The sequence below is a fragment of the Papio anubis genome, chromosome 3 (genome assembly GCF_008728515.1).
Source record: "Papio anubis isolate 15944 chromosome 3, Panubis1.0, whole genome shotgun sequence".
Taxonomy (NCBI): domain Eukaryota; kingdom Metazoa; phylum Chordata; class Mammalia; order Primates; family Cercopithecidae; genus Papio; species Papio anubis.
Genome location: NC_044978.1, coordinates 64,132,282 through 64,160,078, shown reverse-complemented (window position 1 = coordinate 64,160,078; position 27,797 = coordinate 64,132,282). Strand labels below are relative to the sequence as shown.

General features: G+C 33.2%; 1 protein-coding gene across 5 annotated transcripts in view; it reads left to right on the top strand.

The window, feature by feature from the left end:
- Window positions 1-27,797, top strand: part of FAT4 (FAT atypical cadherin 4) — a 185,731-nt gene that overhangs the window by 80,238 nt on the left and 77,696 nt on the right. For all 5 annotated transcript variants that reach the window (XM_031664296.1, XM_021938782.2, XM_021938784.2 and 2 more), the window contains 5 exons: window positions 8,746-8,877; window positions 16,677-16,938; window positions 18,233-18,583; window positions 24,738-25,660; window positions 26,301-26,475. In XM_031664296.1, coding sequence (XP_031520156.1) covers window positions 8,746-8,877; window positions 16,677-16,938; window positions 18,233-18,583; window positions 24,738-25,660; window positions 26,301-26,475 — 1,843 coding nt within the window. The remainder of the gene's footprint in view (window positions 1-8,745; window positions 8,878-16,676; window positions 16,939-18,232; window positions 18,584-24,737; window positions 25,661-26,300; window positions 26,476-27,797) is intronic.

The following is a 27,797-nucleotide window of genomic DNA, read 5'->3' as shown; positions in this document are numbered from 1 at the left end:
GAAGGACAAACTTAAAGGAAATATGCAGACTCTGGCACCATCCTTTCGTGACAATACAGCTCTCTATTGTTGTTAAGAAATGGAAGTATTTAGAGCCTAAACCCATCAACTACAGTACAAGTAGGCATTGAATTTTTTTTTGTTGTTGTTCCTAATGACTAAATTTAACTCTATACTTGATTCTCACGTTTAAGGTCGGGTCATAGAGTGTTCCTTTGCACACATCACCCCGATGCAGTCATACTGAGTTGTCCCCCAGCACTGAGCCTCTCACTGCATTGTGGGTAAACTCATATTCCACACTCTACACTCATCTCAGGCAGGAAAGGTGGAGTTTTCCTTTTCAGGGCCAAAGGAAGCGAAAGCTGAGGCGTGATGGTTGTACTGATATTGGTGTGGGTTTCAATTTGCTGAATTTGCTTTCAATTTCAACTCCTCACTTGAGATTCCATACAGAAAAGTAAATGGTAGGCCTCCAGCATCTTGTTTCACTCTGGTGAATAAAAATTGTTTTGAGTGTAAGATTACACTTTTTCCTGGCTTAATTTCAGTAGTACCTACACAACATAAACTGAGGCATCATTTAGCAAAATGTTATTGAGATGACATCATAATGACTTATAAAGGGCAATACACATTTGAATTAGCTCAGTTATTCTTCCAGGTTTAGTAGTGCCTTTCATGGTGTTTAGTGTAGCAGCTTTTGAAGCAGTGATGGGCACTGTGTAGGACCTTTTTATTCCAATCTCCTAAGTGGGAGATATTCTGAACAAAATCTATTAAAGATTTTTTTTTTTGAAGTTTTTTAAAGTCATGATTCACTTTTCAAAAGAAGACATTTACGTGGCCAACAAACATATGAGAAAAAGCTCAACATCACTGATCATCAGAGAAATGCAAATCAAAACTGCATTGAGATACCATTTCATGCCAGTCCGAATGATGATTATTAAAAAGTCAGGAAACAATAGATGCTGGTGAGGCTGTGGAGAAATAAGAACACTTTTACACTGTTGGGGGGAACGTAAATAAGTTCGACCATTATGGAAGACAATGGCAATTCCTCAAGGATCTAGAACCAGAAGTACCATTTGACCCAGCAATCCCATTATTGGGTATATACCCAAAGGAATATAAATCATTCTACTATAAAGACACATGCACATGTATGTTTATTGCAGCTCTATTTACAATAGCAAAGAAATGGATCCAACCCAAATGCCCATCAATGGTAGACTAGACAAAGAAAATGTCGTACATATACACCATGGAATACTATGCAGCCATAAAAAGGAATGAGATCATGTCCTTTGCAGGGAAATGGGTGAAGCTGGAAGCCATCATCCTCAGCAAACTAACGCAAGAACAGAAAACCATGTACTGCATGTTCTCTTTCATAAGTGGGAGTTGAACAATGAGAACACATGGACACAGAGAAGGGAACAACACACACCAAGGCTTGTTGGGGGCGGTGGGAGGTAAGGGGAGGGAACTTAGAGGTTGGGTCAATCAGTGCAGCAAACCACAATGGCACATGTATACCTATGCAACAAACCTACACATTCTGCACATGTATCCCGTTTTTCTTATTTAGAAGAAATGTTTTTTTAAAAAAGGAAAAAATAGTAAGTCATTATTATGAGTAGTTATTGAATTATCATAAAATATGATTTCATAACATAAAAATTATATATGATAGCATGTGGGACACACAAAAACTAGGAAATCAATAGGATTGAATTGCTTTAAAATATCATTGTGATAGTCGACAACTTTGGTTAATACATTCTTTATGTGCCAGTAGAGTGTCTATGTTGTTATTACATTTGCTGAATATGGGACTCTAATAAAAATGTAAAAATGACCTGGATTTCCTTAAAAACAGAAATATCTCTGGAGGAGAAGTTACATGCTAGACATGGATAAGTTGTTAGAATGAGCAGGACACATTATTGCTCTTGGAATCTCAGAATATAGAAGTCTCTACTTTAAGGAATATAAATGATCTTCAGTATCCTGAAGATATTTGCAATTACCTATTTCTGTAATATGTAAACTTAAATCAGAGCTACAAAATACTATTATTGAAATAAATATTTCTGACAAAACTGTTAATTGCTTATATTTAAAAGCAATCTTGGTGGAATTTTCTTAACATCTTTAGAGATGACCCTTGTGAAGTCTAAACATTATTTTTAGTGCAAAGTTTGTCATAATTTATGTGCTTTAAGTGACAATATTACATGAGACAATTAATTTTGAGTGTGTCAGTTCCACAAATCCAAAAAGTCAATAAAGCAAATAATTATTTTTGCCACTAAACAAAACAAAAACTTAAGCACCATTTGCCTTGATGCATCAGGTCTTACTATTTTATAGTTTGTGCACTTTCTGTTTACCCTGCCAGCTATTTAGATGTAAGCCATTCTGAAAATGAGTATTTATATGTTGCAACTTTTAAGAAAAAGAAACAGCTTTTTGTATACATTTTAATAGCAATCACTTTCACTATTTACAGAGAATTTAACTATAGTTTCTTTATTTGTAATACATACCTATTGTCTTCCTGCTGAATGTCTAATAGTTTTCCAGTGGCATTGATAAGACAAACTCTCACAGATTATTTTATCTTAATATAAATATAAAAGAACCTAAAAATAGGCAAGAAGTGAATAAAATGTTTTTTAAAGTAGCCCATCAAATATTATTTTCATCAGAAATTATTTTCTTGTTGACATCAAATGCGTATCTATATGAAAGATCATTCTCTCTGTGCAAAGATCAGAGGCATTGTGTCTTAGGCACATGATTCAACTTGCTCCACAGCCCTGGCTTTCTCCACAACTCTGGAAAAATCAGTGCCCTGGAGTAGGAAACCTAACATTGTTTTTCTTAGATAAATCACTTGACATTTCAGTGCCTTAATTTTGACTCTCTGTAAAATAACGGAAATGGAACGGAAATGGACTTGATGGTATTTAAGATTCCTACAAAAAGTATTAATATGTTGACTTGCAAATGAATGAATTTCTGAACTTTCACTGTACTACAAATGCTACAGTCTCCCGAAAGAAAACAAAATACTGTTTTTCTTCTTTATTTGAGAACCATTTCATGTAGATTGCAGGAAGGTTGTGAATTAAAATATGTTTAGATTTTTTCATACCATTCATTAAGAACCATTTGATTTAAGTTGCAAAGAGGATATGCGTTTAATAATATGTTTAGAATTGTGGTTGAGGTGGTAACCACCATGCAATTATCAGTTTATTAACTAGGGAATATGCTCATGATGGACTTTGCTATTTCAGTCATTTCCTTTAACTTGAATATAATCTTCTACTTTCATAATATCAATTTAAATCAGAGAAATAGCATGTTTTATAGTTAGATCCACAAATATATAATGGTTTGATATTAGCTATTGTTAGGTAATGATTGCTCCTTAGTTATGTAATTGTATGCCTAAACATTTAAAAAATTAATCCCCATGTATAATGTCATTCTTAATGTAGAGCAAAATAAAATGATAGACTGCATATTACAGAAAAAATGAAAGGGAAAAATATTATATTATTTTATGCACTATTCCCACAGAAATATTTTTTAGTTTTAAAATATCCACTTGACTCTTCAGCAAGCTGAATACCAGGGATTTTATTCCTTCGGCATAAAGTAATTGGGTAACAATATTTAAAGGCATATTTCTAATTTAAATTTAGAAATTTTAAATTACCGAAAGACAGACCATTTGTGAACTAATTGGTTATTAGCTCCTTTAATCTCAGTCATGTGTTTGTCGCTAAATAAAATTATTTCATTTACCAGAGTTTCAGTGCTCAGGGCTCAGGTGACTCAGTCAAGAAAGTCATTCTTGTGAAGCTACCTAAATGGTAACAACGGTAGTGGCAGTGGATGATACCTGTGGCTCAACCATTAGCTGCAGCTGAGGTATTTATTGTACGTCAAACACAGAGCTACCAAGTACATTTCTTCTAATTGTAGCAGGTGAAACCACACACATTTTTAAAGGACCAAATATCTAAGCACAAAGGTCAACATTTGGTAGGCATGCATGAAACATGAAAGGGCCTTATCTTAACAGGGTCATGAGTCTTTCGTCTTTAAAGGTCAGTTTTTACGAACTTTCAGAATTGATACCTTAAGTTGTTCTGAACTTCAATTATAAAAGCTATTGCCAGATTTTGTTTTGTTTTTATTCAAAATGTAGCCACTCATGAAGAGAAACTTCTGAGTTTGAAATGTGATTTGTGTTTTTGCAAAATGTTTATTTGAATGAAATTATTTTACCTCCAGTCTAAACAAATGCAAAGATAAATGTAAAACACTAGGAGGGGCAATGCTGACACTGAAAGCATAATTATGTAGTGATATTTGGTTTGTCCTTTAATTTTTACAACATAGGCTTTTTTAGTTTAGAAATAATATTGTAGACTATTTTAAGATGTTGGAATTTTAAACTAAACCACTAATAACCGCTGTCTACATTATTTAAAGTGATCTAAATTGTATAGAAATAAAACGGTTTTAAGAACTATAAAAATGTAGTTATTGTTTCCTGATATTTTCTTTAAACTTCTAATGTTCAATTCCTGTGTTTTATGTAACATTTTAAAATAAATCACACCAAACCTTAATCTAAAGAAGGTATAGTAATGGTTGGTGTCAGATCTCAGAGTGAACCAAGCACATGTTAGGATTTAGAATCATCAAGAGAAATAGTAACAGCCAATGGCAAGAAGTAAGGCAATTTAAAGAATATTTATAGTGTGGAAGACAAACTTCTGGAATCAAGATGTCAACAGTGTATTTTCCCAGGGATGACTGCTTGCATTTGTAAATATTGCTATTAAAGTACATCACCTATTTTCTACAAGGAATGGTGACATGTCTTATTTTCTTTTGTATATTTTGGTGACTAACACATACTTGTTATGTGACAGATTCTAAAATATTGAATCAATAAATGTTATATTTAGTGACCACATCCCATGTAAATGGGTTCAGAATCTTGCAATTCTTGGTAGATAGAACCATGGCACTAAGGATCTGGATAAGTGAAGAAATGGCAGCATAACACTTATCTATGCTAATGAGTTCAGATCTTCTCTCCTGGATAATTAAAACCCCAGGCTACTGAGAGAACTTTGCCCAGCCATGCTGAAAGCTTTTCAGTTACATCTAAGGAACTGTGGAGTAGAGAAAAGGGAACGGGCAATTAAGGAAAAATATCTAGATTTTCAAGAAATGGAATATGAAGTTATTCACTTTTCTTTTTTATTCTTTTATAAGACAGAGTCTCACTCTGCAGCTGAGGCTGGAGTGCAGTGGCGCCATCTCGGCTCACTGCAACCTCTACCTCCCGGGTTCAAGCGATTCTCCTGTCTCAGCCTCCTGAGTAGCTGGGACTACAGGCGGCCGCCACTACGCCTGGCTAATTTTTGTATGTTCAGTAGTGATGGGGTTTTGCCATGTTGGCCAGGCTGGTCTTGAACTCAGGCTGGTCCTGACCTCAGGTGATTCCCCTGCCTAGGCCTCCCAAAGTGTTGGGATTACAGGCATGAGCCACAGTGCCCGGCCGTTATTCACTTTTAGAATGGCAAGATGACACTAATTTTGGGAAAGAGGATAGCCTGTTTTATTTAATAAATGACCTATGGAATTCTTACTAAAAATATAAACTTTGCACGTATCAGAATATAATGATGATGAAATGGTCTAGATCTGTATATACAACTGGTCTATATAGATTCATTCAAAAAGGTGTCTTTTTGAACTCAATATATTTAATTAAATTTACTATCTCTACTAAAGCAAAAAGAAAGACTTTTCCGTATCTGAAATGACCAAAATTTCACAGCACATACGGGATCAAAGACTTCTAGAGCACTATGTAGTGATTACCTAGTCTAGTTTTAAAAAATAAATTTGACAGAGAGAGATTAATTAGCTTACCCATGATCATATAGCTAGTTAGTTCTTATGTAGGTGATCCAGATGTGAATGAAATACACATTTATGAAAATATATTTGTATAGCTGTAGCATATATTTTAAAAACATGATTCATTATGTTTTTTGAACACACACACGAGAGCGACAGGTGTGCATAGCAGTAAAGAAAACTTTCTGACTGATTAGCTCTGTGACACTAGGTAGTTCCTTAACACTGGACTTTCATTAACTCATCTCTCAAATGGGAGATAATTAGTTCTTAGGTCATAGGGCTCTGCTGAGGTTTTTAGATGTATATATGTGTGTGTAGGTGTGTATGTATATACACACACATGTAACCTAAAACAATGTCAGGTATGTTTATTAGTTATTTTATTAAAACTGTTAAAATATAGAATGGGCTTGCTAAATTCATGGACCCACCAGTTACAATGAGACATCTTTGAGGTACACACAACTTGTTTCTAGTGTGTAACTCTGTTTCCTGATGTGCCTTTGATGGTCATATTTAATTGATGTCAATCTAGACCCTCCTTACTCTCAATTTAATGTTCTTCCCTGCACATACACACTTATAAGCACACATTTACACACACACACACACAGTTACACAAACACGTACGTTTTTTCACAAAGACATTTACAAAATCACATGCACACGCAAGCATGCACACACACACACACACACCCCCCAAGCACGCACAAGGGTGGCTTGTTGCTTTCCCAATAGTCATAAGATTACGGATGAAAGACAATTTAGAATTTTTTAAAATTCTGTGAATCTAAAAGTTCAGAGTTGAATTATGAGGCATTCAGTTACCTTTTATTTGTCAGTTTTTCTAGTTCTAAGGACTCTGCATATATATACAAAAATGTAAGTGTATAAAATGAAGATATTTAGTAATTCCTGAATAACATTAATTATATATATGTATATACGTGTGTGTGTATATATATATGTGTATGTATATGTGTGTATTTCAAAGCTCTTCCCACATGAAAACCCAATGTACATTCAGTGTGTACCAGTTGAAACTGTATGTGAGACTAGAATTCTGATTTCTAAAATACCTTTTCTCAAAGCCTTTTTCTGGTTCTAAGAAGCTTCCGGATCTGTCCTAATAGCTTGAAAACTAAGATCTTGATATTTTATAGAATACTTCACTCTGTGCCAGAAACTGTGTTAAGCATTTTCTTTACCTATATCATCAAGGTTTAGTCTTCATAAAATACTCTAGGACACTTATTATTATACTAATTTTGAAAGGATGTACTGAGGCTAAGAGAAATTAAGTACCCGAGTTCATCCAGCTAATAAGTGTCAGACAGGAATTTGAAGTCTGGTCTCTCTGATTCTAAAACCCATGATATTTACATCCCTGCACGGAAGTTAGAAATGCATCTTATAGGCTGCAGTTGTAGTCATTGTGGGTATTTCCTTAAAGGAAATGGTGTCTACAATTGTTGCTAGCCAAAATCACAAGTGTCAGATTTCTAACTGCTGAGACTTGCCTGTCTTCACCATTCTCTGGACTCATTTGAGCCATTTGTTTTATGATCCACTCTTCTACTAAAAGGTGGAACTAGAGGTATAACAATTATTTAGTACTTAATTTTATGTATTGTTTTCTGGGGTTTTCTATTTTTATCAATTGCTTATTTATTTATGTGTCTAGCTCTCGTATATTTCCCATTCATTCCTTTTCAGAGAATGATGACAGTCCTACTTACTGCCTCTCCCTTTCCCATAGCTTCCATTCTTCCTGGGAAAGGAGAAATCAGAATTATTTTGCTCTCCCCACTTCCTTCAGATTCATCCTCATCACTCATCACTGATGGAGTTTTTATAGCATAACTATAAAAGATGACACTTTATCCTATGAAAAACAGGCCCTGGTTATATCCTAGCTAAATGGATGGGTGGGTTTTTCTCCATGACTTAATTTTGTTATCCAACTGGGAAGACTGTAGTTTATTAGCAGCTGTCTTTCCCCTTTTCTTACCAGAACTTGAGCTATTAGCACCTAACTCAAAAGAGAAAATACAGAGTTTGAAGTTATTATTTTAGACTCCACAGATCCTTTCTTCTAAACATTTTTTCTTAGGTGAGGAAACAAATAATTCTGGCTAGGGTCTTTTAAACAAAGCTGTTAATATTTGCAACCTGTATCCACATGACACCTGAAAGAAATGATGGCTTAGCTTTAGTTGCAAATAGAAAGTGCTGATATGAGTGGAAATACAAAGAAAAGATGTATTTTTCTTCCCCTAAAGGTTGAGGATGGACTTTAAAGGGGGAAATTCTGAGTGATTCTTAAACAACATGTGAACTTCTTTATTTCCCCCAGACATTAGTTGCCAGTATGTAAACATTTCGGCAAGAAATTTTACACCACCTCCTCTGTGTGTCAGACCGTATTTAATGGTTGAATGACAGACAGTGCTGAGCCTTGGCAGTTCCATAGTGATGTACAAATCCTGGGATTAAAATGGCAGTTAACCAGTGGACCTTTTCTAGAATAAACTCCATGGCCACTATTTAAAATCAGTTACTTATCAACAAGACAGACAATTTTTATTTCGACTTTATGTTTTCCTGTAAAGATTTCACAGTTTTTTCCTAGGAGTAGTTTCTGTTGTTTGGATGTTAGATGCAAAGGTTCTGATTCATTTCGGCAGTCTTAATTGCATGAATTCCTGGCAGTCACTTTAATTGGTATTTTGCAGACACGTGGGAGTCATTCACACATTGTTTCCTTTTTCTTTGTAGGTAGAAATAACACTTCAGGATATCAATGACAATCCACCAGTATTTCCAACCGACATGCTGGATCTCACTGTAGAGGAGAACATTGGCGATGGCTCTAAGATTATGCAGCTGACAGCCATGGATGCTGATGAGGTAGCTCGAGCGTGTCTCTGAATTTGGGAAACTTAGTAGTGCAGTGATTTATCAAATTTCTAGGATATGTTGACTACTTTTATTGCCCAATAATTAAGGTTAAGCATGTGTGCTCCTTTCCAAAGAACATTACTTCTTGAAATGTAACATAAAATGTTAAAAAATAGATTACTATCAAGAGGTAATTTTCCTCTGATCAGCAATCCACAACTCACTTACTTGCTGCTTGTACTTTAGGTTTCCTAGCCAAATTATTTTTTTCTTTAATAATAAAAATATCTAAAGACGTATCTCTATTTTATGCCTTTATTATTCCCCTTTGCTATCTTATAGCAGCTAAGGTTTGATTTTTATTTTATTTGTAATTGTTAAAAGCAAATGACGTAAAATTACAGAATTTTAAAGTTTAGATTACTATTTTCTATATTTATATATTAAGTTCAGCTATGTAATTATGTTTCAAATGGCATGGAAACAAATAATGTGTGATTTATATTTTTTCTTATGAAAAAACTCCATAGCTTATTTTCTTCTTACTGGGTAAGGAGTTTAATTAATGTTCTGGAGTTTAGGAAAGAGGAATAACTTTCCAGACACCAGTATCTCCTTACCTCTTTCCCCTTAAGCCAAGCCCAACACAGAACAGAGAATTTAATTTTCTTCTTCTCATCTAAACTCAGAAATATCAGAAACTTGATTCTTGGCATACAAATAAGCACTTTATAAATGTATTTCTGTGACCTTAAAAATGTAAATAAATAAATAATAGAATAATTTTAACTGCCAGTACAGAAATGTAATGACTTAGTCATTTATAAAGTTTTCCAAAATCCAACTATTACAGATGAACAAAATAAAGCATAGACATTTAGGTAATTGCAATTTGCTATTAGAAAAGGTATGATGTTTTATGTTTAGTACATTCTACTCAATTTTACAATGTGAAGTTCACACTTATTTCATATTTAGCTAGCTTTGAAAGTTTTGTCTGACTTAATATTTCTATTATTCATAGATATGTGATATCATTAGCCATAATTCAGTAAATATTTCATTCTTTTAAAGTTTATCATTGATAATATACATTTTGATTTTTCAATTCATAAAATTTCATTAACTCTCATTTGAAAATAGCAGCAATAACAAAAAAACTCATGCAATTGGCAGAAGACAATTGACATCAAATAATTGAAATTGTAATGGCTATTTTGTTGGTTATACTCTCTCCAGGAACAGAGCAAATAAAACTCATTTATTTGAAGTGATTTATTCTAATAACTTTACAATAATAAAGTAATAATCATGTTAATTATAATAGATATTCAAATGGGATGGCTATTTACTCCATGGAATATTTTAATTAGAGTGGGATTATTCAATAGGAGTTACAGGAATAACAGGTAAAATTGTATTTGGAAATTTAGTTGTTTTAATCATCATACTGCTCTCTTAAGAAATTGTTATTTCAGAGATTCCAACATTCAACCCTTTTAATACTATTCTCTTGATACTGTTATAATTTTATTTCCCTCCCAATATTTTCTCTTTAAGAACATTTCAAGTAAGTTATTAGTATAAATGCAATACTGCCAGCATTCTTATTTTTCTCCATCTGACTTCCGTGTGTGTGTTTGTTTATGTGTGCACACACTTGCATTGCCTTCAAGTTCATCTTTTAAGCTATGTTTACATTTATGATGAGACTAGAGGAAGCCTAGGAAGGTCCTTATATCTGTAGGTATTTAGACCAACACTTGTTTTTGTGAATTTTTATTTTATTTCTACTTAGCTTTGCTTTTTAAGTTTAAAAAAAAAATGTAAGTAACCATGCAGGTGTTATCACTTAGACATCCTAGTTAAGAAAAATACAGAATGTAAAGTGATGATAGCTAGGATATATAAGAAGTACTTTTGAGATGAGACAGAGTGGGGAATTAGGGCCAGAAAAGTGTGAGGCTATAACGTTGGAATAAACAAGAGAAATGGAGGAAAGGCTGTTAGCAATTCAAGGGTAGAGAGGGATGCTGACAATATGTATGAGGTGTGACTGTGCCTGAAGGCATAAAAATCACCACATTCTTGTAACTAGATTTGTTTGTGTGTGAGTGTAGAAAGGCAGAAAGTATGGAAGGGAGTAACTAGGTGCACCTACAACATGAAAGGAAAGGGGGGCATTTTAGTAAAACTACAACTGTTGTTTTTTTAAAGAAAAAGCTCACAATGCTGTGTTTCTTCTTAAATGCATTTTCCTTTAAACAATTTAATAATGTTTTAATAACTACTGACTGACTATAACTCTTGACATGAGGAACTCACATGCCTTTGGTTCCATGTTAAGTAGAATGGCTGCGTATGTCATTTAGAATTTTGGGCCGTTTTCTTTTTGTTGTTGCTTTTAGTTGCTTATAATAAATATTGATGCTTTTAGATAAACCTTTGTTCTATTTTCTACTTTGTTCTCAGCTCCTTACCTCTTAGCAGAATTTGGAGAAAATATTTAAAATATTTTCTCTCTTTTCAAATCCTGGCTCTGTTTTCTTTCTTCATCTAGTTTGAGTAAGACTCAAGATTATGTAGGTCATCAGCCAATTGTGTAGACTTTTAAAAATTATTTACATACTTTTCATTAATTACTTTACCTAACATATAAGTGTTAGTATGCTATAGGAACTCTTGTAGGGCACTGTAGAATAAAGCCTGGGTAAAGGAATTACAATTTTATAAAACAACATTTACATGTTGAACTTAATTTAGATACCATTTGAAACGTGTTGGATCAAGATTTACATGTTTCAGAAGCACACGACTCTGTTTGTCTCTTGTTCTTTTACGAACAGAATTATGCTAGTAATGGGCCAGGAAAATCAAACTTTGCTCCGTAGTACCATATATGTTTTTGAAAATACTATTTAAGGTTCTAATATGTATTTGAAATTTATGGCTGTTTACTTTTAGAATTCCTTCCATGTGCTTTTGTGTCTGTGGTTCGTCAGGAGAGCAGAATATTTTTAACCAGCATTATTTCCACTGTACTGCAGCTGGAACATGATATTTGTTTCTTGTTTTGTTGCTGATATGGCATATTTTGAATATTAAGTAAATAGACTTTTCAAAAGACCTAATTAAATCATTACTCTTGGCCAGACATTTTCAGACATTCACTAGTATTATGAATTCACCACATCAGCTGATTTTGAATATGAAAAAGATTGTTTTTTTATCAACACAGTCTGGTGTGTTTACCTCTTTTCAGAAAAATTATTACAATTTTAAGAATATTATTATTTATTACAGCCCTTTTATAGACAGGGAATTTCTAAATATCAAACCATTTTTGTAATAGCATTAAATAGGTTTTTGTTTCTTTGCTTTACCTTAATTTCCAAGTACTTACTATTTTCGTGGGTCAGAATTGAATGTAGCTACTTCCATACCTCACCCACTTTACTAAAATAATGGAATTCCTTGTGAAACAGAATAAATAGTACAGAGTGTGGTCAGATTAGAAGTCTCACATTCTTATGGAATGTTTTTGTTAAACCAGAAAATTACAATAAATATGTTAGGTATTCAATGTACACCTGAATATACAAGGTAAATGTGGGTAATATCTTAGACTCAGCTGTCCATTATTAAATTTAAATGTGCTTTGAGGCATTCATTTTACTAAATGTTAAGACTGGCCTGAAGAATGCAGTACAAACTAACACTAAATATAGAGGGAATATTTTTGCTTTAGACTGTTAGGTATCATCTCCTTGAATGGCGTGAACCAAGGAGGCGGCGCTTGCAGTGAGCCAAGATCGCGCCACTGCCCTCCAGTCTGGGCGATAGAGTGAGATCAAAAAAAAAAAAAAAAGGAAAAAAGAAATCATCTCCTTATATGTTTGATCATGAAGGAAAAAGTGTATGTAAGCTATGATGGAAAAAAGATGTATGGAAACTGTGGATGCCATAATCCCCCAGTGTGTCAGCTTTACATGCCTATACGCTCCAAACTTACCTTCTTCCTAATATTCTCCCTGAGAGCTCTGAGTCTTAATATTTTAATAAATACATTCTTAGAGGTTAATTATAATAAATGGTATATTTGTTTTAGGTAAGTATATTAAATTAAAGAGTCATTTTTGAAGTCAACAATTCCAGCACTACTTATACCTCAGTGTCAAGGTCAATAATAACATATAATAGGAAATCCAATACCATAGTTTCCCATGGATATATAGCAACTCTAGTTATATTTTGATTCCAATTATTCATTTGCAGAAGTCTAAGTCATCAAATACATTTAAGCCATCATGTTTCTCTTATAAGAAAATAGTTAGAATAAGAATAAAATAACAACTATCCTTATCCTGTGCTTACTATTTGTCAAGGTTGGTTCTAGGTTTTTAAAATATATATTAACTAAATTAACCTCTAAAACAATCCTTTTTGGCAGGTAATATTATCATCCCAGTGTACAGATGAGGAAACATGGGCTTGGAGAGGTTAAGTATGTGGTCCAGTGCCACATGACTAATAAATGGAGCACAGTTTCAACCCCAAAAGTATGGCCCCAGAGCATCCTATCTCAATCAGCACAGGGTATAATTTAACTCAGTATTTTGATTGTAATATACAGAGTTAAGAAATATCTCTCTTCCTTCTTCCTCTGCTGATCCTTGCTTCTCTTATTTCTTCCCATTCCTTCACCATCCTTATTCAGTCCTAAAAAGGGTGTTCCTATCTCTATCTCTTCTAATTTAATTTCTGAACAACTCTTGTGAGTTCAACTGACACCCACATAAAATGACCTTCAGATATTCTTCTTAAACCTCATTCTAAAATCTCTAATTGCCAGCTAACCATTTCTATGAAGCTATCCTTTAATCCCTAAATACACTGCAAATAAAATTTAACTTCATATTTATCCTGCATCAAAGCAGGTCCTATTCTTGAAATGTCCTCAGTAAGAGTACTCTCTTAATTCCCAAAGTAACTTGAAATTTAAAAAGACTTTTTTTTTTCTTTTTTGCTTTTACTTTGCATATGGGGTTGTTAAAAAAGTGAGAATATATATGGAAATGTTGAGCAAATGAGAGAGCTATTAGTATTATTTCTATTTTCAATAATCTGTCAAATTTTACTAATTTGTCCCATGTATTATGCTGAGTTAATCATGATTCAGAGTAAGTTCTGGAGTGAGATGGCCAGGATTCCAATCCCTTAATTTCTTTTAAAATGGGCATTCTAATAGTGCTTACCTTGTTAGTTTGCCTTTAACAATTAAATTGATTAGTGCCCTGGAATTGATGTGCTCAAAGTGGCATTTAGCATCTAGCAAACACTATGAATATTCTATTTTTCTCTCTGCCATCTCTAGTTCAGAATTTTGAGGGTCACAGCTCAAAGACCTGAGAGTACATAGGAAGTCACCCCTGTTTTCATTTTACAGAACAAAGACTTTCATTTTACAGAACAGTTTCACCAACTTGGGGGAAGTGAAGCCTCAATCTCTTGGGCCCAAACTGTATTCACACACTGCCTTCTCAGGTCTCTCCCTACACTAGTCCATACTGCAGTATCAATATCCTTAAAAGACTGCTTCCAATTAAAACAATATCGGGGTTCCTTGGCTGTAGAATTGAGGCAAAGTTGTGTTACATTTGGGGTTCTCAAAAATATACCTATACTCTAACATTTTAACTTGACTTCCTTTTTTTGTTCTACATTAAAATTGTCCACTCTAACACACTGTTCAGCAGTGAGTAAGCCAGGCACATGAATAGTGAAAGACTGCAAAATATTATATTCATTTGATATGCTTTTATTTTTATTTTATTGTGATAAGAACATTAATGTGAGATCTGCCTTTTTAAAAGATTTCTAAATGTACAATACAGTATTGTTAACTATAGGCACAATGTTGTACAGTAGATCTAGACATTATTCCTCTTGCATAAGTGAAGATGTATATCCATGGCTTATAAACTCGTGATTTCTCCCTGCTGTCTGCCTTGGGAAACCACCATTCTACTCCTTGCTTCTATGTGTTTGACTGTTTTAGATACTTCATATACATAAATATATATCATGCAGTATTTGTCCTTCTGTGACTATCTAGTGTAATATCCTTAAGGCTCATCCATGTAGTCACATATGGCAGGATTTCCTTCTTTTCTGAGCCGAATAATATTCCCTTTTATGTATATACAGGTTGAGTATTTCTTATCTGAAATACTTGGGACCAGAAGTGTCTCAAATTCCTTTTTTTTTTTTTTATTTTGGAAGTTGCATTATACATGCTGATTTAGCATCCCTAATCTGAAATGTCAAAATCTGAAATGTTCCAACAGATATTTCCTTTGAACATCATATTGGCACTTGGAAATGTTTGGATTTTGGGCTTTTGGATTTTGGAGTTTTTTTATTAGGGATGCTAAACCTATATCACCTTTTTAAATCCATTCATTTGTTAATGGCTATTTAGTTTGTTTCCGAATGATGACCATTGTGAAAAAAGGATTGCTGGATCATACAGTGATTCTATTTGTTATTTTTTTGAGGACCTCCATACTGTTTTCCACAACAGCTACATCATTTTCCATTCCCACCAATAGTGTACAAGGGTTCCAATTTCTCCACATCTTCACCAACACTTGTTTATTTGTTATGATAGAAGTTCCAACAGGTGTGAGGTGATTTCTCTTTGTGGTTTTGATTTGCATTTCCCTGATGATTAGTGGCATTGAGTATTTTTTTATGTACTCATTGGCAATTTTTAGGTATTCTTTATAAAGAAAAACCTGTATAAGACCTTAGCCATTTTTTGATTGGATTACCAAACTTATAGCTATTGTGTTGTAGGACTTATTTATATATTTTGAAAATTAATCTTTTATCAGATATACAGTTTGCAAATATTTTCTCACATCCCATAGATTGCCTTTTCATTTTCTTGACTGTTTAGAGAAACTTTAGTTTGATATACTTTCACTTGTCTACTTTTGCTTATGTTGCTTGTTTTGGGGATCACATACATGATATAATTGCCCAGGCTTCTTCTAGGAGTTCTATAGTTTCAGGCCTTAATTTTAAGTCTTTAATCCATTTTGAATTGATATTTGTGTATAATGTATATTTTCATTCTTTTGCATATGGATATCCAGTTTTCCCAACACCATTTATTGAAGTGACTATCCTTTCCCCATTATATATCCTTGGCACCCTTATGGAGTATCAATTGACTATCATGCATGGATATATTTGTAGGCTTTCTATTCTGTTCCATTTGTCTATATGTGTGTCTTTATGCCAGCGCCATACTTTATTCATTACTGTAACTTTGTAGTATATTTTAAAATCAGGAAGCACGATACCTCTAACTGTGTTTATCTTTCTCAAGATTGTTTTGGCTATTTAGGTTCTTTTGTGGTTTCATATGAATTTTCAAATTGCTTTACCTATTTCTATTAAAAATGCCATTAGAATTTTGATATAATTTGCATTGAATTTGTAAATTACATAGATAACATGGACATTTTAACAATATTAAGTCTTCCAATGCATGAACTTGGGATGTCTTTCCATTTGTTTTTATCTGTATTGATTTCTTTCAGCAATGGTTTGTAATTTGGGGCATACAAAGCTTTTACCACCTTAGTTGAGTTTATCTCTCATTACCTGTTTAAGTCTTATAATATCATATCAACTTAAAGACAAAAAGCCTTACTTTGTCAAATACGTTTTCAAAAGAAAATATAAGGAGCAATGCTTTTTTACTTCCAATAGCTCAGATGCTTGGTTTCTTTTTTTAGGGTGCAAATGCTCTTGTCACATACACTATCATTAGTGGAGCTGATGATAGTTTTCGCATTGACCCAGAATCCGGAGATCTGATAGCAACCAGGAGGTTGGACAGGGAACGCCGTTCCAAATATTCATTGCTAGTTCGTGCTGATGATGGTCTTCAGTCCTCGGACGTGAGAATTAATATCACTGTCAGTGATGTGAATGACCATACACCCAAGTTTTCCAGACCCGTGTACTCTTTTGACATTCCAGAGGACACAATCCCTGGTAGGTGATGGGTCTCTTAAGTGTATTTTGCAAGGATCACCTTTGACCAAAATTGCATATTATGTTTTGGCTGATCTTAGGCAGTGATTAGTTTTTACTGTATACTAATAGTTATAAAAATATATGTGCTGGATTTTTGGATCTTTTCATTAATCATCTTTGGTAAAATTTCCAAGCAAATGGCTAGATTTTTTAGGATGGATGAGGTTAGCCAAATATGTCTGAAAGTATTTGTGACATGGATTATTAATTTTTTGTCAACCACTGTTTTGGTGCTCTTCCTGCTTTAAAAATGTCTAATGTGATTTTGCTGCTATGTATAAAAAGAACAGCAAAAAAGATACATGAAAAACTGTGAATATTGATTCTAACACTCACTAGCTGTGTGATCAAAGGCAACTTAATTCATTTCTCTTAATTTCAGTTATTTATCCTGTAAATGGAAACAGTAATTCCTGTTAGAGTTAAGGTAAAGGATAATTTAGAAAGTACATTGAGTTTGCTAACACAGGGCTTGGGTATTAGCAAATGCCCATTAAGTGTGATGAGAAACTGAATCTTTAATTATAATCTTGCTTCTTTGAACACATTATATTGTGATTTTTTTATTCTGAGTACTCAATATCCATGTTTCTGGTGTGTGTGTATATGCTCCATTCTCATTGTTGGAAATTTTTATGTAAAATTAAAATTTTATTCTGAATTACATTTGGAATGATTATTCATGATAAGCCATACATTTTTGAAACTCCATTTGGCAAAGGAATTAAACATCTCTAGGGGATTCCTCCTACCTGCAGTTTTTTTCTTCACTCCCCGAGATACCTTTGTGCGTGTCCTTTATGGAAATCCCATCACACTTATTTCTTGCCTTAGTTATTGCAATGACCACATGAGTTCTAGAGTGGTAGCATCAGGGCATAAGTCTATATATTTTTTTGGAATCCTCAGTTCCTGGCACTAGCAATATGCTACCTTAAATATTTATTGAATTCATCCGTATATTTATGGGTAGGTACTGCTAGATGGAAATGTAACGTCAGACGTATTAATAATTCCTCAGGAAATTTATGCTGAAACCTGAGGTCCACGGGATATCTGATATATCACATACTTTATTCAAATAGGGAAATGGTAAAATATAAATCTGCAGAATGTAATGGTCACTGTATTTTCATAGCAGTTCTCTAGTTAAGATATTTTACCGTACAAATACATTTTTTGGTCTCTTTCTATATGTTCTCTTAGTAATACTTCTTGCTTCCTTGATTTTACACTATTATTCTTTTGATAGGTTCTTTGGTAGCAGCCATTTTAGCCACGGATGATGACTCTGGTGTGAATGGAGAAATTACATATATTGTGAATGAAGATGATGAAGATGGCATCTTTTTCCTGAATCCCGTTACTGGGGTCTTTAATTTGACTCGAGTATTAGATTATGAAGTACAGCAATATTATATCCTCACTGTTCGAGCAGAAGATGGTGGGGGACAATTTACTGCCATCAGAGTTTATTTCAATATTCTAGATGTAAATGATAATCCACCTATTTTCAGCTTGAATTCATACAGCACATCTTTAATGGAGAATCTACCTGTAGGATCTACTGTTCTTGTGTTTAATGTTACTGATGCAGATGATGGTATGTATTTTATTTAATATAATTTTAAAAATATCTATAAACTGTCATCAGATTTATATTACATTTATTTATTGTGTTGAGCTGTCACAAAAATGCGTTTTGTGAATATAGTTCCAAAGTTGAGGAATAGAATTATAACTGAACTATGGAGGATTTTAAAAATTAAGTACTTTCTCAGTTAAATTATTATTTGTAACAGAAAACACACCTTTTATTGTTTTATAAACTTTATCTTATTTTTCCCCCTAAATGTAGGGTAGTGTTTCAATTTAGTAATGTAGAAGTCATAAGGCCACTTTTTTTGAAGATTTTTGTTAGATAAAAATATTTAAGTTTACATATATTATTTTAACTTGAAAAATGAAACCAAAGACTTAAATAAAAATGCTTACGAATGCAAAATCTAAGTTTCATATTTTTGACTGACAAATAGCTAACAATTTTTTTTTTTTTTTTTTTTTTTTTTTTTTGAGATGAAGTTTCGCTCTTGTTGCCCAGGCTGGAGTGCAATGATGCAATCTCAGCTCACTGCAACCTCCACCTTCCAGGTTCAAGCGATTCTCCTGCCTCAGCCTCCTGAGTAGCTAGGATTACAGGCATGCACCACCACGCCTGGCTAAGTTTGTGTTTTTAGTAGAGACGGAGTTTCTCCAGTTTGGTCAGGCTGATCTCGAACTCCTGACCTCAGGTGACCCACCTCCCTCAGCCTCGCAAAGTACTGGAATCACAGGCGTAAGCCACCGCACCCAGCCCAGCTAATAATATTTTAACCAGGTTTCATTTTAACACAGAAAGTCTCAGATCTGTTTAATTTATGCTAAATGATCAAGTTAAAATTTTGCATTAAATTTTTACTTTACATATGTTTGATTTGTGTTTATTGCAAAAGCAATTGGCAAACTTTATTTTAATAGCTGACTCCTTTGGCCTTTCTTCTAATTAAAAAATTAGAAGAATTTCTAATTTTTTAAAAATAATTAAATAATTTAATAATTAATAATTTTTAAAAAATAATTTAATAATTTAAAAATAATTTAAAAACTTACCTGTTTTGTAAGTACACACATTATATAATACAGCATTAGAGAAAACACTGTATGGATTAGCAATCTTTAACTGAATTGTCTGGAAAATTAGTACTGTGTTTTCCCTTACATTGGATGCAACTAAATTGTCTTGTCAATATATAAAACAAAGGACAGTACTTTGAAGAGGAAATAGTTCTCTAGTGACAGGCATATCTATCTCAATTTAGAATTTCCTTATTCTTTTGACTTGGATGATTTGTGAAGTCTCAAAATACTATTCTATTTTAACATTCTATTCTATACTTAATTTCCTTTTCATAGTGTCTATAAATGGCACTTGGAACGATATGAGAAGCAAAAAGCACAGTATTTTATATATGTTTCAATAAGTAAAATGGGAAACATTTTCTTTAGAATTCATTGAGTAAGACCATTTTGAAGTTTCCTCCTCTAGTTCAAGTGCAGTTAAAATTGGACACAAAGATATATCTAAAATAGATGCAGCTGTAATGCTAGTACTAATACTATTACTACTACTATTGCTAGTAACAGTACTTTAATGTTAACGATGTTGATAATAATCTCAAGAACCGACATCTGTGAAGTGTTTTGCATGTACCCAGTCCTGGCCTAAGAACACTGCACACTCTGTTTCATGTACCTCATGCCAGGTCTGTGAATTGGCTCCAATTAGACATCTATATATAATTGAGGTTAATCTCTATTTTGGAGATTGACTTCTCTGTTAGTAGTTAGTTTACCTATTCCGTAGATAAGAATATTTTCAAAGCCTATTATATATTCTTAAGTTGTTTGTCCTGTGACTGTGCTCAACTTTTCTATAGTGAAGAATTTTCCACCATGTTTCTTTGGATTTTATTAGTTATGTATTAGAGACAACCCATTGTTTCATAGAATTGTATGGTTTCCTGGAATAAGTTTTATTTACCATCATGACTTAAAATATAGGGAAATTGGGAAGATACCAAAAATTTAAAAAGAAAAAGAAAATAACTTTGCTTGTCAAAAACCTGCTGGAATATTCCATGCACGTGTAAGCACAGAAATCCATTGACCATTGACTCTAAGTCAGTTTTTGTGATATTTTTCCTTTAATTGCATTGAGTAAAAGTTTCAAGCAATATTTATTCATTGTTTTAGTTTGAATAATTTTATCAGTGTAATTTCCTGCACCTTGACCTAAAATATACGACACAATTCCTATTCTTTCCGAATTTCAAGGACAGTGATAAGGCTGTACAAGGGTAAGCTTGTTTGTAAAATTTTCCAGCTCAGTTACACAAAAGAGTGTCAAGTATTTCACAGACAATATTAGTCAGACATTTTTTAAAATAACAAATTAACAAATAAATCTCAATCTCTGATCAGAAGGTTCCAATGAGGCAATACTGTCATCTTTTTAGATGAAGACATTTTATATGAAAATAAATTTCACAAACTGTTATCTTTCTATGGATTCTCTCAGAGTTTAAAATTTAGCTTACATGATGATTTCATAAAAATAAATCAGATCTTTTACTGTTTTCACAAGAAAGGTAATACCTCTGTTAGCATCAAGACTACTATGCATATGGTATTACATTGAGGAAACTATTTAAATTGGAGCATCACAGAAATATTCTGGCTTTGATGATTATTTTATTATCCTATAAATTCTTTATACTTTAAATATTGGGAAGTCATATAAAAATGTTTTGCTAATAATACAATTGGAATTTTTGCTGAATAAATGTAGCTATATAATATTGGTGTACAATACACGCCACTGAGATTCATATATTCCAGTGATCCGATGACCTTGTTGAAACTGCTTTATAAAGATGGATGTTATTCAAAATACTTCTTTGTGTTGCAGCTGTGTGAAAAGTTGACAAATATTAGTTCTTTATAGAAATTAGAAGATGGCATTTATAGATTGTGAGTAAATGTACACATTTTATAACATGAAACTATACACCTATACTTTTAAAATATATTTTAGTATTTATATATTTTAATATAATATATATTTTATGTGCTGTGCTTCTTAGAACTAAATTATTCATGAGACTGAAATACTGTATATAGATATGTACATATCTATATAGTGTGTATGTGTATGTATATATGACAAAACCATAAAACCATATGTATGCAATAAAACTGCCAGGAAGAATCATGTAACTAAATGACTTGGAGAACATTGAACACAAATGGTTCACAATGGGCTGTTTGAAGTTTAAAGATCTGTTGGGCCATTAAAGCCCACTAAATTTAAATTGAAACACTTATGGATAAAGTTTAGAATTCAAAACAATGTAAAAATAATAATGTTAAAATAATGTGTTTACTGTTTCATCATTCAGATATTTGTCACAAAAATAGATTAAAATGGTTTAAGCTTAGTATTTTTCAGTTTATTTCAAATATTCAGGGAGAAGTTTGAGTTTTGCTATGTCTGCATGTATTTTCTAGATGTGGTGTGCATGGCCAAATTCACTTTTTAGACATGTCAGAAACCAAAAGTTATTTTCTTTACAGTAAAGTAAATGTAGACAGATTCCATGACCTGTAATTGCAGCAATTAATTTTCAGTTCCTGAGATGAGAGCTACTTCTTCTATAATATGGCAATATTTTATGTAAAAATTGTTATTTTTTTAGTTTCATCAACAATAATTATCTTCAGTTTATTTTTGATGTTGTTACTTAATATATTTGTCATTATGTATTTGAACATAAAAGCAAATTTGTCTTTTGTTATACTTTTAATTAGTTTAAAATTTATTACTTCCCTTACCCATTCATCTACCAAACTTTTTGCATTTATAAAAGAGGCTGTTCTGCTGTTTACAGCAAGGCTATAAAATTTTGGGATCATGTTCTCTTTTTGCCTCTGCAATTTAGCTGTTTACTCAAGGAAGAAGCATACGTGATGGACTAAGGATGTTCAGATACTTGATTTAATTGCTCCCATTCCTGTTGATTTGTGTGGAGATGTTAGGCCATGTAAAATGTCAGTATTTTTAATGTATTTTGATCTTAGATATGAAAGATTTTATATGCTTCTCTAGAATTAACTTCTATATCTCTGCTTGTTGGTATTTATTTTCATTCAGGTGTTTTCATAACTGCATTTCTCAATAATAATCATGTCCCCAAAAGAATAGGGATTCAATGATGAACTTTTTCACAGGAAACGCAGAAAATTTTCTTAAAAAGTAATTGAAAGTAATTATGTATGTAGACACTAATAGAAACACACATATATGCAAAATTAAAAATAAATTGTATGTGTGTATAGATACTTGAATATATATATGTTATAATGTTTGAGTAAATATATACACACACAATATAATGTATATATGTATATTTATGTTGTAATGAAAGTCCTAAAAGCTCAATCTCTCTCTCTCTCTCTCTCTCTATATATATATATATATATGAAGATAATGGAAATTTTTATCCTGTGAAGCCTGTGGAAGTTTAAGACAGGGGTTGAAATAGGCTGTTAACCTTGTTCTAGTCAGATTCTACAATTCTGTTTCTTTCCTATGGGTGAATTGACCTCTGACACCTATTAGCTTTATTTATTCATATTTTTCCTGATTTTCAGACTCCTAAGTATTCTGAACTTTATAACCTCTTTGTTCACTTATGAGTAGTCTTAAGATTAAAAGCCACAACTCATAATGAGGGGGAAAAATAAACTACCTTTTCAATGATTTACTCATTGTTTATCCTAGAAATTTTTATTAAAAAGTCATTTCCTGAAAGTTATATTCATAAATATTTTCCTATGTTTCAAATTAGGCGAAGGATATTAGAGACAGTAAAGTCACAGAATACGCGTAACTGTGGTGTTTGAAAACAATGAGTTCTACATAGTAGAAAATCTCATACTCAGGTTAAATTTAACTTCTTAAAGAACTTGATGAAGTTCGAAAAAAGGCAAAAGTTAACTGAAGTATTCATAGAATAATGAGAAAGAATTGTTTTTAAGAAAAGAGTAAAAGGGTGATTAAATTGTTCTAGACGACTTTTTCCAAAAATGAACATCACTTCTCATAGGCAGAATTCAGAAACCTGGATAGTTGAAATTAACATTAGAAATATACAAGCTAATTGTAAGTAATTCAGGTTAGTCAGTAGATATTTGCTAGTCTCAGAATATACATCTTTAGTAAAGATAGATTATCTACATGTACAGTATGTTTTTATCATACTATCCTGTAATTTTTCCAATGTCATTAGGATAAGATGCAAAAATGTACATGTCATTATAGGCCAGAGAAGAAAACACCACTCAGGCAGAAACTGACTTCTTTCTGTTTTCACTGCTTATTTGTTATTTACCTTTCGTTACTAAAACAATAAGATGATGTATATGCTCCACATCATTTCTGTTATAAGAATCTCTGCAATCGTTTTCTGAAATGAGGATTTAGAAACCATTTTTAAACTAAAAAATGACCCATGATCCTAAGAAAAATCAACAGTATCTAAATACAGTCCAATAATATCATGAACATTTATATTTGAAAAACTTTATGTATAATTTTACTGCTAACAATTTCTCTAAAAATACTTTTTTGAAACATTAAATATGTTTAATAAAATTTGAAAGATAACTATTATCTCAAAGGTCATTACTTAGCTAGATGCTTAATAGGAATTAATAAGTATTTACTGATTTTGACACGAAATATAAAAGCACACTTACAGCATTCATGACTAATGCCATACATCAGAAAATTTTATTACCCTTTCTTGAAAATTGGTTCAGCCTCCCTAAATTACTGAAGTTACAAATGTTTGGCTAATAGTATAATGTGTGGCACTGTTAGTGTTGGACAATCAAGAATTATATGATAGAAACAAGGAAATATACAGAAAAATATCTGCTCTCTGGAATATTTTTCTCCTCTTTACTTTTGTAATTTAACATGTCAACACCCTAGCAAATAGCAAGCAGTATATAGATCATTTGCTCACAGGATTTCCTAAAGTGTGTTTGGGTGCATGGTATATCAAACATGCCAAAATACTTGCCAAAAGTTTTGCCGTAGCTTGTTCTGCAATCAGCATATGTTTAAGATATTTTTTTTCTCCCTTTAATTTCAGGCATCAACTCTCAATTGGCTTATAGCATTGCTTCAGGTGATAGTCTTGGGCAGTTTACTGTTGACAAGAATGGTGTACTCAAAGTCCTAAAAGCTTTGGATCGGGAAAGTCAGTCCTTCTACAACTTGGTTGTTCAGGTGCATGACCTGCCACAGATTCCAGCCTCCAGATTCACAAGCACTGCTCAAGTCTCCATTATTTTGTTGGATGTAAATGATAACCCACCAACATTTCTTTCCCCTAAATTGACATACATTCCAGAAAATACACCTATTGATACTGTTGTTTTCAAAGCTCAAGCATCTGACCCAGATAGTGGCCCAAACAGCTATATTGAGTACACTCTGCTGAACCCTTTGGGAAACAAGTTCAGTATTGGGACCATTGATGGTGAAGTGAGGCTCACTGGAGAACTGGACAGAGAAGAGGTTTCTAATTATACTCTAACAGTGGTGGCTACAGACAAAGGTCAACCATCTCTCTCTTCATCTACAGAGGTTATAGTTATGGTACTTGACATCAATGATAACAACCCCATCTTTGCACAAACTTTGTATAAAGTGGAGATTAATGAAAACACACTTACTGGAACAGATATAATACAAGTGTTTGCAGCAGATGGAGATGAAGGCACAAATGGACAGGTTCGCTATGGCATTGTTAATGGTAATACCAATCAGGAATTTCGGATAGACTCTGTCACAGGTGCCATCACTGTTGCTAAACCTTTGGATAGAGAAAAGACCCCTACCTACCATTTAACTGTTCAGGCAGCAGATCGAGGCAGCACACCGAGAACTGATACCTCCACGGTCAGCATTGTTCTACTGGATATTAATGACTTTGTTCCTGTATTTGAGCTATCTCCGTATTCTGTAAATGTCCCTGAGAATTTACGGACGCTACCCAGAACAATTCTTCAGGTCAGTATATTTAAATAAAGCAAGTGTTGTCTTAATTATAAGACATATATTTGAAAACCTTCCCTCTTCTACAGTGTTTATGCTTCCCCTGTTCTCTCCTCATTCTCAACCAGAAATGCTCAATTGCAGATATAGCAAATTTTGAAAAGGAAAGGTTTATAAACATCATATCTAACAACCTCTTAATTTCCTCATCAATGAAACTATTGTGTTTTACTAGCTTTCTTTTGTGTATACTCATGTTTCACACATTTATGTATTTGTGTTTTTGAATTTTGTTCCACAAGGATAATATCTGTACATAGTAAAAAATAAAATGATGGAAATGTTTGAAAAATTTGTTACAAATACTGCTCTACTCTTTTCCTTCATATATTTAACTACCTAGGTGAAACTGTTCTTAAAAATTTTTATGACGCCTTCCAAAAATGCTGTGCATTAGCTTTATGCATATTTTTACACAAATAGACTCGGATGATACATACTATAGTGTGCCATTTTTATTTTTTACTTGAAAATCTTAAAATATATCTTTGGAATCTCTTAACATGGTTTTACCTCGTTTTTTTTAATGCAGGCATTTTATTTCATGAGATGCATTGTTTGTTTTACTCACATCATGATATGTACTATTCTCTAGGTGGTGGCAAGAGATGATGATCAAGGATCTAACAGCAAACTCTCATATGTTCTGTTTGGTGGTAATGAAGACAACACTTTTACTCTCTCAGCCAGTGGAGAACTTGGAGTAACACAGAGTCTGGATAGGGAAACAAAAGAGCAGTTTGTCTTAATGATTACAGCTATAGATGGAGGTAAGTCCATTACAACCTTGTTCATTTGTAAATAATTTCTAGGCCAGGCACGGTGGCTCACGCCTGTAACCCCAGCACTTTGGGAGGCCGAGGTGGATGGATTACCTGAGATCAGGAGTTCAAGACCAGCCTGACCAACATGGTGAAACCCCATCACTACTAAAAATACAAACATTAGCTGGACATGGTGGTGTAAGCCTGTAATCCCAGTTACTCAGGGGACTGAGGCAGGAGAATCACTTGAACCCAGGAGGCAGAGGTTGCAGTGAGCTGAGATCGTGCCACTGTTCTCCAGCCTGGGCAACAAGAACGAAACTCGTCTCAAAATAAATAAATAAATTAAATAATAATAATTTCTTCATAATATGAGTATGAAGTATTTTGTTTGCCATTAAATGAAATATTTGTTCACTTTTACTAATGCTCGAAATTCTGATTGCCTCTGTATTATTGATGGCATATAATTCACTTTATGAGATTTATATATAAGTGACAAAGGCTAAAGATCGTTGCCACCTAAGCCCTATTCCCATAAAACAGAATGAATTCTTGCCCTATAAGCCGATTGAGTACCTCTGGATGTGACCTTATGCTCTACTTCCTGAGCCAGGAGTCATTTAAAGTACTTTAGCTTTGGAAACATTTAGATGGTTCCAACCACTTCTTCTCTTCTGATAGACATGGGTGAGTCAGTCTGTTAGGAGGAGCTTTCACTAGAAGGTGGCTCAGTGTTCAGTGAAGCATTGATCTAAATGTGCAGGCTGCTCAAGAACCAAGTCCTGATTCCAGGGAGCCAAACTATAAGTTCCTGATGCCATCAGCCTGGAAAATCGGGATCAGGGGGAAACCGGGACTTGGAATTATTAGTATAAGGATAAGTAACAGAAGTCTAACCCTAATTTCTATTAAATAAGAAATATGCAGATCAGATGTGTGAAGATTCTGCCCAATAGAGTAATGGAGGATCCTAAGTTGTGGAGGGTGAGCAATCAGATTATCAGTAACATTAGTATATATGGAAGCCTGTCACTCAAAGCTTTAAAAATGATACTGAAGACCATGATGGGAGGCACAAATGAGTTTCAGTGAGATTAGTATCCCAAGTCATGGTGTTTGGGCAACTCTAAAAATGAAAGCATTAATTAAACCTTGTTTCAAAGCACAGCTCTCTATGAGCACTGTTTTTCAAGTTGCTCTGAAATAGACTGGCATTTCTGAGGCCACTGGTGGATAAATACTCAGTTAGATGTCTGAAGTTCACTTGTTATGAGTGATACAGGAAACAGAAGTTGTAAGGAAAGTTGAACTGGGTGACCTTGAAA